This window comes from Eptatretus burgeri, chromosome 6, assembly GCF_056783735.1.
Source record: "Eptatretus burgeri isolate ZD-2024b chromosome 6, Ebu_testis_v1, whole genome shotgun sequence".
NCBI classification, from domain to species: domain Eukaryota; kingdom Metazoa; phylum Chordata; class Myxini; order Myxiniformes; family Myxinidae; genus Eptatretus; species Eptatretus burgeri.
Window position 1 is genome coordinate 10,087,978 of NC_140966.1, and position 18,846 is coordinate 10,106,823.

The following is an 18,846-nucleotide window of genomic DNA, read 5'->3' on the forward strand; positions in this document are numbered from 1 at the left end:
ACTTCCTCCGTCCATCATACCTGATTTCTATTCCTTGACAATGTGCCCCTTCCTGATGTCCTTCCACAGAAAACTTCTGCAATTCCCCTAAATGCCTCTCTGTTCTTCTTCCACCCCTCCTCCAAACCATCGGCTTCTTCACTAAGTTCCTCATTGCTTGGTCTTTGCCCTCTCCTTATACTCTACAGAACAGACATCCCTGAAATTCCCCCAATTTATCATCTTCCAACCCCTGCTCCTAACTTCCTTTCCTGCATGCAAACAACAAACACCACAGACTTGTGCAGGGTGGTGGCATGCTCTCTCATCACCATCTTACAGCCCTTAATCCTCCACAATGATTGCTTCCTAACTACCAACAAATCCAGTTCAGTTTTATGCTGTCCACTTCTGTAAGTAATCTTGTGGCTGTCCCATTTCTGGAAGAATGAACCAGCGATGGCTAAAACATTTCTCAACACCAGCTCTACCAGCCCTTGCTCCTCTCTATTCCTTGTTCCGCATCCAAATTTACCAACACATTCTTATTCACCCAGCTCTGCTACTTCCACATGTTTATTGAAGTCTCCCGCAATGCACAGCATCACCTCCAGCTCAACCAACCATAATCTTCATTATGTCCCTGAACTCCTGCTTCTCCGCCTTATTCCTTCCCATCTGTGGTCTATAAAGTGACATAACACACATAATTTGTTTCTGTATCACCAACCATGCCATAAATATCTGTCTCTCCCATATTTCCACTCTGACCACCTTGCTGATCTCTTCCGATACTACGATTCCAATGCCATTACTCCTTCCATCCCCTCCCGCATCCTTCCAGCCACTTCCATACAGCTTGTACCTTCCTTCCAATGTTCTCGCGTCCCCTTTCCAATTGGTTTCCTGAACACACAACACTTCTAACCTCCTTTTCCACGTCACCTCTACCGCCTCGACTCTTCATCCCTCCATTGATCCCACATTCAAACTGCCTCATCAGACCTCGCTTCTGAATTGATGTTTGCCTGGCAGGGAAAGCACAATTGCACAGAAAAAGTGCACGATTAAGCTCTCTCAATGAAACTTAGTCAGTTTCCAGCAATTCCTGTAAAGGCTGCCATTGCATTTGAGAGTCACTGATTGGCTGCGGAAAGTATGTAAAACATTTAATTTACAACAGCAAACAAATGTTTTTATTATTATATCCTCTTGCTGTCACAAATAATATTAGAATGCTGTCTAAATGTTTGAAATGAAATGCACCAGGAGTTTTAGTATGATATCAGAGATTGTGTGATGGATGCTGTCACAATGCCAAGGCTTACGCAGTTTCTCTGGAGCTGCTCCGGCTGCTGAGATTGAAAATTCAATATCAAAGCTGCAAGAAAGAGGTCAGAGGGAATAGTCCCGGTCAGTCAACATTAATGTCTTCCAAGCCTAAGATACATACCTGTTTACAAAAATGACTTCAAAAGTTAGTAATTCCCAAGGTAAATCCAGAAAGTTATAAACCTCGTCGTAAAACAATATGAAACTAGAAGAGCACTCGGTCGAGTGCATACCTCCACCAGGCTGGTTAGTTTAAGTTTTGTATCCCACTGATAGGTCAGAGATGGATTCAGAACTGAACCAAAATCGAATCAATTCTTCCTTCTTACACACCCAACCTGCCCAGCGAGTTTCGTCCGAATCCGTCCACGTTTTGAGATATTTTGTTTATAAACAAACAAACAAACAAATAAAAACAGACAAACAAACAAATAAACCAATGTCACCCGCAGGGTGACCCGTATCTTGCCAAAAGGTGACCACATGTGACTTCTTTAAGATCACACTGAGGTGAACAGTATCCACCAGGAGCGACTCCTTGAGGAATATCTGCCTACGAGAGATTCCGATGAGAATCATTCTGCAGAGTAACCATGAAAAATATGCTTTTGCCTCATAACGTCACCAAATGACGTCATAATGTCTCAAGCTTGACATATCTAGAAAGCACTCATCGAGGTGTTCAATTTGAGGTACTACACAATATGGTTACTAAAACTTGAAAATTTGACCTTGGGGTCAAATATGTTTGACCTGAGGCGCTAACCATGAAGGTCAAGGCCAATCGCCACCAACAATTAATCAGCTGAGCGCCAGACCATGAACTATATTCCCATGAAGTTTGAAGACGATCCGATCAAAATTACTCAAAAAATAAGGGTTTCGTTGACTCCCCTGATTTGTGCCAAAGTGACCTTGACCTTTTACCTTTGACCTTTGACCTTCAAAATTTTGTGCACTGAAAGGGACCTCTATAGGCCTCTGATATGCGTAGTTACAAAAATTTCCGATGATAACTGTGCTCTGCAGAATTTTTTATACATGATTACAGACAAACAAACAAACAAACAAACAAACAAAAAAACCAAAAAAAAAAAACATACAAGCTGACTAACATATCTTGCAAAAACTTCGTTTTGGCAAGATAACAAGAAAAAGACATCGTGTAGAGCATGATACTTGCAAAATCCACCCCCCCCTCTCCAAAGTTTGCCATGGATACATCAAATTGTCCATTTCATTCAGATTAAAATTGACAATCTTAATCAAAGCTCAGGTCAATCGGATGAAAATTGATTACCGTATTTTCTGGTGTATAAACCGTGGCCGTGTATTAACCGCAACTCTGTTTTTCACCCTCAAAAGAAAAGAAAATATTGATCATTTCATTTTCTGATCTCGATCTAAATACGTTTGTACATTAACTTTGTACGCATCAAAGTGACCGAGGTATCAACATGCTTACTCCCATGTCCGCTTAATTCCATCTCACAGTCTCATTCTCATTTTCAAGAAGTTGAAGAGAGAGGAGAGGATACCAAGAAGTTTTTATTTTTCTTTCTAATTTCTTAATATTATGAAGAGGATTATATTTGTTTCCTTGTCAATGCTTTCCTCGTCAAAGACAGTACATAACTCCTCGTCTGAGTGAGGGTAAAGCAAATCCCCGTCGCTGCCACCGTCATTTGCAGCGTCCTCCTCCAAAATGACATTGTCCTCTGTGTTTTCCATGTTGTTGGAGATGCAGCATTTCAGAAATGCTTGCTTGATGATATCCAACAGTATCTCCCCCCACACCTTCACGATCCAGCTGCAGATCATCGGAAGGTCGACCTTTCTCATCCTTCCGCTCTTGGTGTAGGTCTTCTCCCCACTCATTATCCAGTCAGACCAGCAGCGACGTAGCCCTTCCTTGAATGGCTTGTTGATGGTCACATTGAGGGGTGGCAGGAGCGATGTCATCCCACCTGGGATGATGACGAGATTGGTGTTGGTCCGATGGAGTAGTGCTTTGGTGTCGTCGGTCTTGTGACAACTGAACGCATCCAGGACTAGCATGTTCTGTCGTCGGGAGAGACTGCCATTCGGCCTAATACTCCAGACCATTGCACACCCAGTCCTGGACCAATCTGTAGAAATTATGTGAGTGTGAATTTCCACTCACGTGGATCATATGGTGGTTAGATGAATGCCGGCAGCCTCTCAGGAACCATAATGCTCAGCCAATGGAGCGACGGACTTAATGGTGAAAGTTCAACCAGGATGCATGTGGCGGGATCTGGGTCAAAAATCCCGGTGGGAAACACGTCACAAAATATTGATTTTCAACTGATGAAAATACCAAGTATGGGAAATAGGAAAGTTTGTCTGTAGTGGTTCCACTGAGATGCAGCTAATGCTCCTCGATACTTGGGTCGAATACAATGGCCTGCGAAGTAAGAAAGCTCATCTGGTCAATGCGAGTAATCTGTGGGAAGCAAGTTATGAACTGCTGATAGAAACGAGGGAAAACGAAGAGAACCGGGAAGAACGAAAATAACCAAAGGAAGCCAAAAGAACCGAGCAGCGCTGGTATTTCTTAAAGCTGCACCGTCTCGTGGCTCCTCACTCTCATGTGATCCCTCTTCTTCCTTTTTAAATCCACTTCCTACCCTCGTATAGAAAAGTACTCAGGGTTGATTGGTTGTTCCTAGTTTTAAACCACATCCTGCTATCCAGCATTTGCTATCAGAGTGTCATCATGGAAGGAACAAGCTTGGTGGATTAATTCGGCCTGCACTGCATGTTCATGTAGAAAATGATGCATGTAAAAAGATAGTCACCACTACAAGTCCCTCATCTCTCCACTCCTTCTGCTACGCATGAACAATGACGCCGGCAGGAAACTTGCCTTTGAGTGGTCTCTTCCTCTTGAACACGACATATGAGGGAAGCTTGCCGCGCAAGCTCATTTGAGGTGGGTGCTCCTTTATTGGACTCCAGCTATTGTGAATAATTCTTCTTTTTTATGTGAGACCAGATGTTCTTCTTCTGTGTTTAATGGCGGTTTCAGAGCCGCAAGACTCTATATACGCCACGCACCTATACTCCGGGCGTCTCTAGGCGTTTCCGTTTCCAAACCTTTCCGAGCGTGACATTTAATTTCCGCACACGGTTAATAAAACACTGTACAAACTCTTAACCTGAACGGTTTTCAAAATTTAAATGGCGGAATTTAGCTTAACAGCATTTCTGACTGCTAAAAAAAAGAGTGTTAATTTGGAATACAATTGAAATTCAGCATTGATCATTTTTAAGACGGATTTTTTTTATACACCTGTATATTAACCACAACCCCAACTTTTACCTTTTTTTGCCCATGAAAAAGTGTGGTTCATACACCGGAAAATACGGTATTTTTCAGATCGAAATTGATGATTTTATAAGTTTAACCTTGAGTTGACCTTTGACCTTATGACCTCAAAAATAGTTGGTTTCCCAATTCAGTGATGCACTATGTAATTGCTTTTTAATTTTAAGGTTAATCAGATGAAAATTGATGGTTTTTCAGATTCAATTTGGATGATTTTAGAACTTTGACCTTGAGTTCACCTTTGACCTTTTGACCTCAAATTGTCGGTTTCCCAATTCAGTGATGGACTATGCAATTGTGTTTCATTTCCAAGTTAATGGAATGTAAATTGACGATTTTTCAGTTGAAAATTTATGATTTTAGATGTTTGCCCTTGAGCTAACCTTTGACCTTTTGATCTCAAAACTAGTTTTTTTTTTTTCCAATTGAGTAATGCACTATGCAGTTACTGTTTAACTTCCAAGTCAATCGGAGGAAAATTGACGATTTTTCAGATAAAAATTGATGATTTTAGAAGTTTGAACCTTGAGTTAACCTTTGACCTCTTGACCTCAAATAGTTGGTTTCCCAATTAAGTGACACAATATGCAAATCCTGTTCAACTTTCAAGTCAATTGGATGAAAAAGGCCGATTTTAGAAATTTGACCTCAAGATGACCTCTGACCTCAAAATCAATAAACTTCTCAGTTGAGACTACTTCTACAACTTGGAAAAGTTTCACGATGATCACTTTAGAATTGTGACCTGTAAGCGATTGACAAACAGATAAACAGACAGAAAAAGACGTCGTGCAGAGCACGGATACTTACAAAATGCACTTCCCTCTCCAAAGGTTGCCATGGATACATCGAATTGTCCATTTCATTAAGATTTAAATTGACAATCTGAATCCAAGCTCGGGTCAATCGAATCAAAATTGATTATTTTTCAGATTGAAATCGATGATTTTAGAAGTTTGACCTCGAATTGACCTTTGACCTATTGACCTCCAAAATAGTTGGTTTCCAAATTCAGCGATGTACCATGCAATAGCTGCTTAATCTTCAGGTTAATCAGATGAAAACTGACAATTTTTCAGATGAAATTTGATGATTTTAGAAGTTTGAACCTTGAGTTGACCTTTGACCTTTTGATCTCAAAAATAACAAACAGACAGACAGGGGTGAAACACATCGCCTCCTTCACCTTCGGTGGCGGAGGTAATTACTATTTACCACTTTCAAGAAAAGTTGTTTCAGGAATGTTAAACCTTGCATTTTCAGCTGTTGTTTTTTTTTTTTTAAGGTTTCCAGTTGTTGACCCAATGACTTCAAGGATCAACACAGTCATTTTACGAGCCTAAAATCTTCACAGATATATATATATATATATATATATATATATATATATATATATATATATATATATATATATATATATATATATATATATATATATCCTTCGATTTTTCTTACCAGGTGAGATCTTTCTTCGTGGCTGGATTCTTGCAATTCTTAACCTCTGGATTAATGATCTGTGGAACCACATGGACACTTGCCTCAACACGAACCACCGGTCTCGCCCTACACAACAGAGATGGCAGGAGAGAACGAATAAAACTTCTTTATGTGAAGAAGCCAATAAGAATCAAAATTTAGTGAATTAATATCTGCACAAAGATGGATCATTAAAATCGGTTTTTGGAAGGGCAGATGAGTTGGAGAAGCATCCGATTCAACTAAATACAAAAAAAAGCTTATACAGCTCACGTTAACTTCCAAACACACATTTTTAACTCACACCAATCTACGCGCAGATACCAATCAAAAATGTAGAAATTTTTAAAAGCCTCATTAATAATACTGCAATATTGGCTAATATTGGTGGAAATAATATTGCAGATGACAGATGTAGTTCAAATGAGTTGCACATTTCAGTTTGGTTGGAAGGCCACACTCATTCGGCTTGTCAAGACTTCTGCAGGCTTTCATTACAGAATCACCTATCCCAAGCAGAAATATTTATTTATTCGTATGCAGCCTGCGGTTGCTTGGCTGCATCATTTTCTGGGGGCACAGCTGTGCCGCTGATGCAGCGCCCCTGTTACCAGTAAGCTGGTGCTCATTTTGCCGACCTTGGAAGGATGACAGGCTGAGTCAACCTTACCTGGTGTTAATTCAATGACCCGACAGGGGGTTGAGCTCAAGACCCTAGGATCTTAAGCTATCCGCCTTAACCATGTTAACCATGAAGCCAACATCAGGCCTCAGAGAGATACAATATCAATAGACACACAGGAATGAGCTCATGGAAATTAACCCAAAAAATCATTACCACCAAATATGACTGATGCAATCAAATGATATGAACCCCAAAAAGTTACACCTCCATCATTAGAGATTGTGTTTGATTCCCCACATGCTTGCCAAGCAAGGACCAAAAAATGATAAAAAAGGCAAGAACAGTTCAAACTAGAAGGGCACTCGGTAGAGCGCATACCTTCACCACACAATGCCTGATCCACGAGAACATTTCGGGCCCAATAAGTTTTTGAAATATCATGCTATATACAGTACTATATCATTTTTGGCCCGATCTCTCAATGGTGAAGAACCGCTTTAAAATTAAATAATCCTCGTGTCCGGATCCGGATTCGGATCTTCACCAAAATCGAATCAGTTCTTCCTTGCCACACACTCAACATATCCACCAAGTTTCATCCAAATCCGTCTAAAACGTTTTGAGATATCCTGCTATATATTCGTTTAGCCCTTTCTCTCAATGGTGAAGAATCACTTTAAAAATTCTCGTCGTCGGATTCGGATTCAGATCTTCAATAAATCTAATCAGTTCGTCCTTGTCATGCACCAAACCTGTCCATAAAATTTCATCCGAATCCATCCACATCTTTTTCAGATAACTTGCACACAAACAGAAAAACAGACAGACAGACAAACAAACAGACAGACAGGGGTGAAAACATCACCTCCTTCCACCTTCGGCGGCGGAGGTAAAAATAGGTGTCACATCTGGTAAAGAAATCATGATTAGCAACTGGTAAAGGTTGGGTGCAAATCGAAAGGTCAATTCTTCATCACATTGAAGTTCCAACAATTGCTGCGAGTACGATTTATTCACCAATTATGTTGTTTTGTGTTGCTGAACCTACTCACCTGTAGAGAACGGCTTTGGAGACTCCAAATGCCCCAACGAGGAGGTCTGTAAAATATGGAACAATAAAGGCACAGGTTAAAGGGAGCACGCATTGCTTTGTGCCTCCACTTTCCACACAGCTCAATACTTGCAACAACAGTTGCCCATCATAGCCGAAGATGGGTGTTCGCTGTTCACCTATGACATGTGAACACCTGGGTGTGTGAATGTTATTGATAGCGTCGGACCTCCGTCCATGGAAGCTAGTGCCAAGGAATATGGAAGAAGTTGGCAGAATTTCCACATTAGCAGAGCTATTACAGTGGAAAGTGATCCACCAATCGGTTAACAAACTGGTTCCTGCTGATTATGCCTGGTGGTGGGTTAATGGTTAGGCTGGTGGGCTCGGGATCCTAGGGTCCTGAGTTCAAATCCTGCTCACCCGTTGAATTAATACCAGGTGGAGTTGACTCAGCCTGTCATCCTTCTGAGGTTGGCAAAATGAGTACCAGTGTACTGGGGTAATAACCATTTGGGATAACCTGTGTCGGAGGGGTGACCCATCCACGATTGTGCCCAATAGCCCAGGAGACTGCCTCGGCAGCACCAACGCTCTGCACAGAGTATGGCCCCCATGGATTTGCATTTTTTTCCTACTTAATGCTCGGTAAATCTTGACACTTGGAGTAAAGACAGTTGCCAAAGGTTTTGCCCAGTCCTGGAATGAAACTTGGCTTCTCTCACTTGTGAGGCGAGCATGCTATTTGCTGCACAGGGTTGGCTATAAGTAGGATTGCATGTGCGAAAGGGTTAACAAATCTTTGCCATTCATTACACCGACAAATTTTCAGGCCGAGATCTGGATCTGCAAACCATGGCAACCCTACTTTTTGCTCCAAATACCCTTTCCTTAAATGCATCATGAGCAGTGCTTGTCCTCACTGGCAGAGCAGTTCAATTATGTATTTTCAAAGTTTCTGCTTCAAAGGCATTGTGCCTCAAGGGCAAGACATTAAAAACAATTTATAACGCATCGAAGGACCCAAACAGTGGCAGCAGGATGTTCTAAAGACATTCTCACCTGGGTAACCATTGCCATCCACATCAGTGCCCCCTCGCAGTGCATAGCCAAAGCTTGGGGGCAGTGCATTCAGTCCACTTGGCCAATGGCTTTTGAGCACCTGTGAGGCAGTTGGCTGCAGCCCTTCCCGGCCTCCATTATAAATATAAACCAAACCACCGTGGTTTTCACCTCCAAATGGGACTCCTACCGCCAAATCTGACAAAGGAAAAAGGAGTTGCCGCTTTTGAATAATAATGAGAAAATGAAGGAACACCACAGCAAATTGTGTGCGGCAGAAGCATGTAAAACGCAAGTTGTGTTTAGTTTTGTAATGAGTTTGAGGAATGAAGATAAAGACAAGCAGGAAGCACCGGAGACGTGGAATGCAGAACGCTGGTGAAATTGGAAGCCAGATAGATAAGGAAAAAATAATGTTCTCACCATTGTAGCCATCATCGTCAAGATCACCGAGTGGTGCTAACGCACTGCCAAAGCGTGCATATGTCTGAGAGCCGGTTAAGGTCTGCGGAGTGCGAAAATTTAAGGGAATGGGATCCTGGAGGTACTGGTAGACCCGACCAACTTCACGGAGTTTGCCATCGGCACCTCGCTCCATGTAAAGTGGGGCTCCGACAAACACATCATCCAACCTGTCAGGCATGAACCAGGGCTGAACGTAAAAATGTACACCCCTCAATAACAGGTCACATTTAGCCGGAGCCATGAATGCGACTTGGGTTCATAAATATCCAGAGCAAACCTTTACTCACCCATCGTCATTAACATCAGCCACGGCCACTGTGAATCCAAAGTATGAGGCCATCTGGAGTAATAATGTAAACACAAGATGGCAATCATTTCAGTGGAAATAGGCCAAACAACGGAAGCCCTTCAAAACAGTCTGTTTTCCCCTCTAGGCTCAATCAAGGAATATGCAAGATTCTAATGTGGTTTACCTTCTGCAAGGCCATACAATATGAACCATTTTTGCTCACTGTGGTGTTCAAATCCTGATGTTAGTAATTAAAATGACCAAAATGAGGCATGATAGAGCTCTGCCTGAACAATTAATACAGCGACTACATTTTCACTGCTGAACTAGTTGAGAATGGGATGGAATAGGAAAGGGAGGAAGGAGAGGGAGGGAGTAGAGGTAATTATTACCTGCTCTCCAGTGAAGTTGTATATTGACATCATGGTCTTTGAATCAATTATACCCACCTGAAAATAAAAGATAAAGATTAAAACAAGATTTAACAAGAAAAAGAGCAATCGGAGACTGAAGACCCTCGGCGGGACTTATTTTGTGTGGAGTTTGTGTACTGGTGTGTTCCGTGATTAGTAAGAAACACAACTGGAACTGACACTTTATAACTGCCGGCAGTGATGACTGGGTACCAAGACGTCCCACTTTGATCTGACCCTGACCCTGACCCATGATGTTTAAAAAAAAATATATTATTCATTATTCAATTTAATTTAGAATGTGATTAAAATAAATTCAATTCAAATCAAAGGGAAAACCAAATAGGTACAGTCCTGCATCGGAGTAATCAGAAGGAACCCGAACAAGCAAAGATGAAGTCATCAGGAGGAACCTGGATTGCATTCGCATTTCAGATGCTACTCCTCTACCCTCAAACCCATCCGGTTACAGCTAAGTGAGCCTTATTCAAAATAAATACATAAATAAATATATAAATAAATATAACCCATACCAAAAAAAATGAAATAATTCTGGCTGTCAGACCATGTGGTTGATCAAGTTGATATTTAAAACGTGAATTCCCCATCACTACGTGAAGTTTCATGTCAATTGATTAAGCGGTTCCAGAGAAAACATTATTTAATATTTTTCTTCGATCCAATATGGCCGCCAAACCATGTGACCGATGACATCATATTTATGAAGCTTTAGGTGGGCATACGTGTAAAGTTTCGCTTCGATCTGTTCAGCCACTTGAGAGAGGAAGATTTTTGAAGGTGTTTTTTTAACAATATGGCTGCCAAATCACATAACCGATGACGTCATCAATTTTTTTTGTCTGTGGACCATTTTATCCCGAGATTACCCTCAACAATTTTCATACTCATGAGATGTAACATTATACATATGCAATTATAACATCATAACGAAGGCAACTGTGACGCCATCAAAAATTACATTATTGCCCACGAGGAGTACTTTCGATGTGCCAAGCTTAAATTTTTTTCCTTGGTGCAGTTTCAGAGATACAGAGGTCCAATTTTTTCCCGTTTTTCCAACAAAGCTTTCACACCAAACGACCTATGACGTCTTAATTATGATCAAAACATTCTACACGAGTTGTCGCACCGATGGTGAAAATTTTGTCTCAATCCGCCAAGCGGTTGTGGAGAACAACACGAAAGTTCCGCGTAGACAGACAAAAACAGACAGACAGACAAACGCAATACCATCTCCTTCGGCGAGGGTAACAAGACGGAGAATTGCTTAGCAATACATGTCCCCTTCCGATGTGATATTGTCTAAGTCCACAAAGGGCATAATTCTGTGAAAAATTGATGAAATGCCTGAAACTCAAACTTATTCTGCAACTTTTCATGATAAAGCCATGTACCAAGTTTCAGTTGAATATGTTAGAGGGTATGGGAAAAAGTTTGAAAAACCACAGGTGGGACAGACGGACGAACGGACAACAAAACTATAGTCCCCTCTGGTGAAACCGATAAGGGACTAATAAATGAAGAGAGACATGACAACAAATATCATTATTCAATTCTCATTCCCACTGTTGCATTCATATATAATTTATCACAATAATAATGCTATCATTGTACTGAAGTATAACAATACATATGCCTGGTGTTGGCTTAATGGTGAGGGTGATGGGCTTGGGATCCTGCTTGGCTGTTGAATTAATACCAGGTGGGGTTGACTCAGCCTGTCATCCTTCCGAAGTCGGCAAAATGAGTACTGGCTTGCTGGGATGATTGAGCCATGTCAGAGTGGCGATCCATCCAGGATTGTGTCCAATAGCCCAGGAGACGGTGTAGGGAGCACCGGCGCTCTGCACAGAGTATGGTCACAATGGATTTGGATAACAATACATCTACATGCTTCTTGTATCCAGATTTTCACCAAAATTGAATCGACTCTTTCTTGTCACACACCCAACCTGCCCACAAAGTCTTGTCCGAATCTGTCAATAATTTTTTGAAATATCATGCCACATATCGTTTGTAGCCCCATTTCTCAATGGTGAAGACTCGCTTTAACAAAAATTATCGTATCCAGATCCGGATCTTCATCAAAATCGAATTCTACTTATTTTCATATTCCCGATATTTTCCAGATATGAGGATATTAACCTGATATTTTCATATTCCCAATATGAGGACTATTTCATAGTCCTTGTCACACACCCAACCTGTCCATCAAATTTCGTCCAAATCCGTCTTCAACTTTTTGAGACATTCTGCTCACAGACAGACAGACAAACATACAGAGGAGGAGGAGGAGGAGGAGGAGATTGGGACCATACTCTGTGCAGAGCGTTGGTATCGCTTAAGCATTCTCCTTGGCTATTGAGCACAATCCTGGATTGGTCGCCACTCCGACACAGTAGACCAGAATGCTGGCACTCATTATGCCGACTTCGGAAGGATGACAGGCCGAGTTAACCCCACCTGTTATTAATTCAACAGCTGAGCGGGATTTGAACTCAGGACCCTGGGATCTAAAGCCCACCACTCGAACCATTAAGCCAACACCAGGCATAATTACATTACAATGATCAGACATACACACCGAGGTAAAAAGATAAGTAAAAAGGCGTCTCAAAATTCTGCATAAAGTTCGGTGAAAATAACAAACTCCGATGAATGCATAGCAGGAAAAATAAAAATAAAAGCTCACCCATCACCAAGAAAATCACCAGCTTTGTTGGTGAGAAAATGAAGAGCAATAGCAAACAAGCATGCCAAGAAAAAAATAAACCTTGTATGATGCTTTCCTCTCGTAAGATAAGACTCTAAGCTGAGATTAGGCATTAATCACAGGGCACGATGATCCGGCTAACACACCGCGACAGAAACTTACATAACCAAGAGTCTTGAGTCCTCGTGGGACCCCGGTCACAAACTCTGTGGCACAATAGATTACAACCCCATCAGCTGTGCAAAAATATATAATCTACAACAAAACTCAAGGATGTGGTTTCACGCGTGCAACATGAGGCCCACAGATTGTGCTCAGGAAGGTTGGCAAATTATGGTTGGTTATAATCAGACTCGGGATCAATTACAATGATCAATTCATTTTGTGAAAAGAACAACTGAAGGAGAAATATGACTCAAATTTCAATTACAATAGCAATAAACCCCCAAGTATGGTTGATGCTTTGTACAACGAGAAGCTGCTGATTCCTCGTTAAACAGCTCACCTTGCTGCAAATCTTTTGTGAATTCTCCCACCGTCACTGAATAACCTGAAAAGCAAAATAAAATTATTTTCAAGGTCAGAAGCAGTCGAACACACATGAATTTATTACCCATCAAAATATAGAAAGATATATCTCATTTATATATTGATTTTTGTTTTACGAGCACACGCTATACCTGCAAGATTAAAATGGTTGCGTTAACCCGACAAATTATTGGAAGACATGGATAGTGACTTCAACAACATGGTTCATTGATTTACCTATTACTAGCTGGTAAAGAACTTGTTCTTATTGTTCATCCCACAGAATTAGCAAGTTATTCAGACTTGTAATACCCCCTCCCACCAGGAGGTGTGCCGTGCCATACATGTTGACAAAGATAGAATTGAGGTTTTCACCCCACCCTGAACCCCAGGGACTATACTATGATTTTTTTTTTCTTACCACCTAAAACCTTCCCAGACATAACCTGAGTGCAACCACCAGTTTTCAACTCATTATATCCAGTGGTTCAAGGGTGCATTAGAGGTTTAACAAACAAACAAACAAACCTACAAACACACTTCTCAAATTAGAATATGAATGATGATTTGGAGAGGAGGATTTACATGTCGAGGTTAAGGAGGTGTTCTTTGGAATGGGAACACTGAGGAGCCAGTCGGAACAAAAAAGAGAATGGGGGAAAAAAAAAAAAGATAAATTAAAGTGAGTTTCCAGAAAACCAAACCACTTGGGAAGCTCACTGCCATATGTCATCTATAATAATAAATGTCAGTGTGTGTCCATCCATCCGTTAGTCCGCCCGTCTCCTCCATAATTCCAAAACCATGAAACCTATGGGCAACTACTTACGTTGCCTGTTATACTTTGGATGTCAGCTTGCCTACTGCAAGCTGACATCTTTAAGGCCAAAATCATGTTATCTTCAAGGCCAAAATATCTGACTTGCACACTGTTTACTCGAGTATGACCTATTATGGGAAGTATTATGTGATTCAACATGAACTGGCCACAAATGCAATTGTACACAAGGCTCCAACATAAATTACTATAACAGACATTGCTGTAACAAGCAGACATCATGTGTAAGCAGCAGTCGCATGCAGGTGTTACACACGCAAGCATCATGTGCTCAGGTGTCAAGCGTGCAGGTGTCGCATGATCAGGCGTCGTGCGAGCGGACATCACTCCAACGGGCATGTCGACCCTGGGGAATTAATGACCTGGGCCATTTTGACTCAGGGCTCAAATCATTTATTTTGGATGGGAGAACTCACATGAACAGAAATTTACTAATGTCAAAATCCAGATTTATTATCTTGAAATACGAATTAATATCTCAACAAAACATTACAATCTTTCACATTCATGGGATCTGTGAATACCTCAGAAAGATGATAAAATTCCATTTGTTTCCCTTGGGGAGACCCCCCCTCTTTAATGGAGGGGGCATCCTCTCCCGGATGCTCCCATGTGAAATGAATCCCACTTTGAAAAGCCGAGCGACGGGTTTCAGTGAGGTACTGATTCTGAGAAATAGCTCACCCTCACGAGGAATTTTTCACCAAATATGACATCACAAACCAATCATGAACACAGATAGCTAATCATGACGTTAAAAATTCAGGTCTATCTCCATAGAAGCCAACAACATGGTCAATGACATCATAAAATATAAATATCACAAATGCAATTTCTTTTGATTTTTCTTGGAAGAAAAATCATTGTTGTTGACCTTCACAAATTTATATTCTTGTATGTGGTTATGGTGTTGTGGTAGTGTGATTGTAGTAATGTAGTGTTGTGGTAGATGTTTTTTTACTCACCCAAATAACTGTCATCATAAACTGCTTGTGCAGGTTGTGTTTCCCTACGATCAGGAACAGCCGTTACGATATCATTTGAGTTGTATGAACGTAAGACCGCATCCAGGTCTGCAGAAAGCAACTGACCTATCGAAGATAATGAACCATCTCACAAAAAGTACAGCACAAACAGTTTGCTTGCTTAGCATAACCTTTTAACAGTGTTTAACATGCAGCAACATATATATATATATATATATATATATATATATATATATATATATATATATATACATATATATATATATATATACATATATATATATGTATATATATATATATATATATATATATGTATATATATATATATATATATATATATATATATATACATAAATATATATATATATATATATATATATATATATATTATACATACATACATATATACAGTATACTGCTGTAACATATCTATATATACATGTGTAGATACACATGTATGGATGTATATATGTATGGATGTATATATATATATATATATATATATATATATATATATATATAAATACATACATATATACAGTATACTGCTGTAACATATCTATATATACATATGTAGATACACATGTATATATGTATGGATGTATATATGTATATATGTGTATGTATGTATAATATATATATATATATATATATATATATATATATATATATATATATATATATATTATACATATATACAGTATACTGCTGTAACATATCTATATATACATATGTAGATACACATGTATATATGTACATATATATGTATATATGTATATATATATATATATATATATATATATATATATATATATATATATATATATATATATATATATATATATATATATATATATATTGACCATTACCAATGCACCCCAGAGTCTAAACTCCAATGATGGCTGAAATAAAGATTATCCTCACAGGCTGTGTCAGGCAATTGCCAGAGAGAGGCCTGTGAACTGGCGGGACACATTCACCTTTTGACGACACCCTCTCCCAGATATCACAATCACTACACATGCATACAATCACCAATCCATACTTAAGCTACTTCTCAGTCCTGCTAATGCCCAAGTACCCCTATATCCTCAACAATTGTTGGTACCTGTCTTGTACAAAAAGGGTTCACCAACCAACCCCATAAAAAGGTGGGTATAATTACGTCAATAAAGTAGTAGTAGTAGTCATAAACTGGCTAAGCTTGAAACACAGGTGCACCTTACTTATTAATTCTTTATAATTAGCTAAACAAATTATAATGGCAGTCAAAGATGTGAAGAGCCCTTGAGAAGTGGGCAAAGTTTCGACTTTCCGCAACTTGCTATTCTGTTTGTTGATGATGCAATTTGGGATGTAAACAGCAATTTGCGGTCACTTTTTTGATGACGTCATTTGTATTTGGCATTGCCAAAATCACGAGTTTTAGCTCCATGGACGAGGCAACAGCTTCCTGAACACACATTCCCTTGAATCTCTCATACAATAAATCAGGAAGGATCAGTTATTGAAGGGTTCATTTTTTTAAAAAAGGTTCTTTCCAATTTTTACAATCGTGAGTAAATTTCACTTGTTTTTGTTTTTAACAATATACATGGAATGTTTTCTCAGGAAAGAGGAAAGACAATGTGGTCTATAACTGTCCCTTTAATTTGTGAGACTTCTCCAAAGGGAAATCTCACAATGTTATTTCGTTGTCTTTCTGTCCCCGTCAATATGTTAAACAAATTGAGATGAAGTTTTACACATTTTTGAATCCAATATAAATCGTATCAACAAATCCAATGACGTCAATCAATGAAGCATCTTATGCAAAGTTGAAATTTCAGAACTACATTAGAAAGAATGGATTTTATCAATTATGGAAAGCTGATTATAGAATATCAACTGCCACGGGTAGCAAAATGCAGCTGACGTTTCAGTCCTTCGCCCTTCATCAGAGCGAAAGCTGGGACCTTGAATGACTTCCTTCAGCTTTCAGTCGATAAAATCCATTGTTGCACATGTCTGCCAACGTAAAGGGCCACAACCTTCATGAAGGTATCCTTCCTTCCACAACCACTGTATCCGACATAAAAAAGTTTAAATTGTTAAAATTTGATGTAATTTCATCATGGTACAATGAAGTTCCCAGGTTTGACTATGGTGCCAAAGTCACACAAGTCATTTTATGACTGACCGTTACATTTCAACATTGCATTATTAATCCTCAACCAGTTTCACTGGAGGGGGACGAGAGGTTTGTTCTCCGTCCGTCTGTCCGTCCCATCTGTGGTTTTTCAGACTTTTTTTCCCCCACATCCGTTAACATATTCAACTGAAACTTGGTGCATGGCTTTGTTATGATAAGTTACAGAATAAGTTTGAGTTTCAGGACATTTTGTCAATTTTTCAGAGTTATGCCCTTTTTAAACTTTGAAAATATCACATTAGTAGGAGACACGTATTGCAAATCAATTCTCGCTATTGTTTTGTTTTGTTGTTATTGTGGCTAGAAGTGTTTCCAAACCTCTCATCCAGATTAGAATAATAATTCATGAGTTAAAGGTAAAATAATGATGAATAAATACAGGATGGCCATATAATTTGTGAAACCTTTGAAAGTTAGAGTGTTAGGAAGGAAAGGTGAAAGCTAGGTGGGAAAAATTATTCAGGGAGAAAATGGGAACATTCAAAAGTACTTGAAACAAGTGATAAAAAGACATAAAATGTCACAGCCCCCAGTGTTTTAGGACACATTTAAGTGACAAAATGGCCACCAGTTGGCCATCTTGGAACTGATCTAGAAAAAAAAAAAGACGTGCATATGTAAGCCATCATTCGTTATCTGTGTGCCAAGTTTGAACAACATCGATAAATGTTGTACAAGAAATGGTTGAGAACATGTTGAACATCAGTTTTATGTTTTTTTCAACTAAAATGGCCGCCAGCCACTTTTGATTGCATCGTGAAACAAATGATGCACATATGTACACGATCATGTGTTGTCTTTGTGCCAAGTATGAATAAAATCGGTCGATACGTGTCCAAGATATGGTTGCGGACGTACACACGCACGGACACGAAAATTGAGACCAAATCCATAAGCCCCTGTTTCGGACTGAGTCCAACGGGGACCAATAAAGATGGTCTTTACAATAAATCCTGTAAAGTTTACAGTACAGTGATCTCCAGATACTATCTGCACATCTCGATCTTCAAATTAAACAAAAATACAAGCATGGTATGGTGGAGTAAGGTAGAGCAATTTATACATTCAAAACGCTCTGTTTGTGTCAGTCTTGTATAATTACCACTCGTCACTGTAATATGGAGAAGAGAGTTTGTAAAGATCAGCAGGTGTACCATTGGAGCTATTGGAACATTCTTTGGCATAATAATTGCTTGGTGGTAGAAAATCAAAATATTACAAAGAGAACAAACAGACATTGCAGAGACTTTTCATCTTGCACTTCTCGGGGCACACTCAAGAATACCGGATATGGAGACAAAACAATTTATGCACATACCCGGTTCCTCTTTGGCTCTTGGGATTGCTGCTGACGTCAATATACGTCATGAATACGAGGTAACAAGGGAAGCTAAGACTTCCCACAATATTGGAGCAGGGTCAAAACAAAGCGTGGCACATTTACGCATTCTTGAAGCCACATTTATACACACACACAATCTCCTGTTCTTTGTAAACAAACAGAGCATGTGCAAACACGTCAGTT

General features: G+C 39.6%; 1 protein-coding gene across 1 annotated transcript in view; it reads right to left on the minus strand.

The window, feature by feature from the left end:
- Window positions 1-18,846, minus strand: part of LOC147024232 (integrin alpha-8-like) — an 84,892-nt gene that overhangs the window by 18,615 nt on the left and 47,431 nt on the right. The window contains exons 7-16 of the mRNA XM_085883937.1: window positions 15,110-15,235; window positions 13,284-13,328; window positions 12,941-12,984; window positions 10,024-10,080; window positions 9,630-9,682; window positions 9,301-9,509; window positions 8,878-9,075; window positions 7,817-7,862; window positions 6,119-6,226; window positions 1,308-1,360 (exon numbers count right to left, since the gene is read on the minus strand). Coding sequence (XP_085740063.1) covers window positions 1,308-1,360; window positions 6,119-6,226; window positions 7,817-7,862; window positions 8,878-9,075; window positions 9,301-9,509; window positions 9,630-9,682; window positions 10,024-10,080; window positions 12,941-12,984; window positions 13,284-13,328; window positions 15,110-15,235 — 939 coding nt within the window. The remainder of the gene's footprint in view (window positions 1-1,307; window positions 1,361-6,118; window positions 6,227-7,816; window positions 7,863-8,877; window positions 9,076-9,300; window positions 9,510-9,629; window positions 9,683-10,023; window positions 10,081-12,940; window positions 12,985-13,283; window positions 13,329-15,109; window positions 15,236-18,846) is intronic.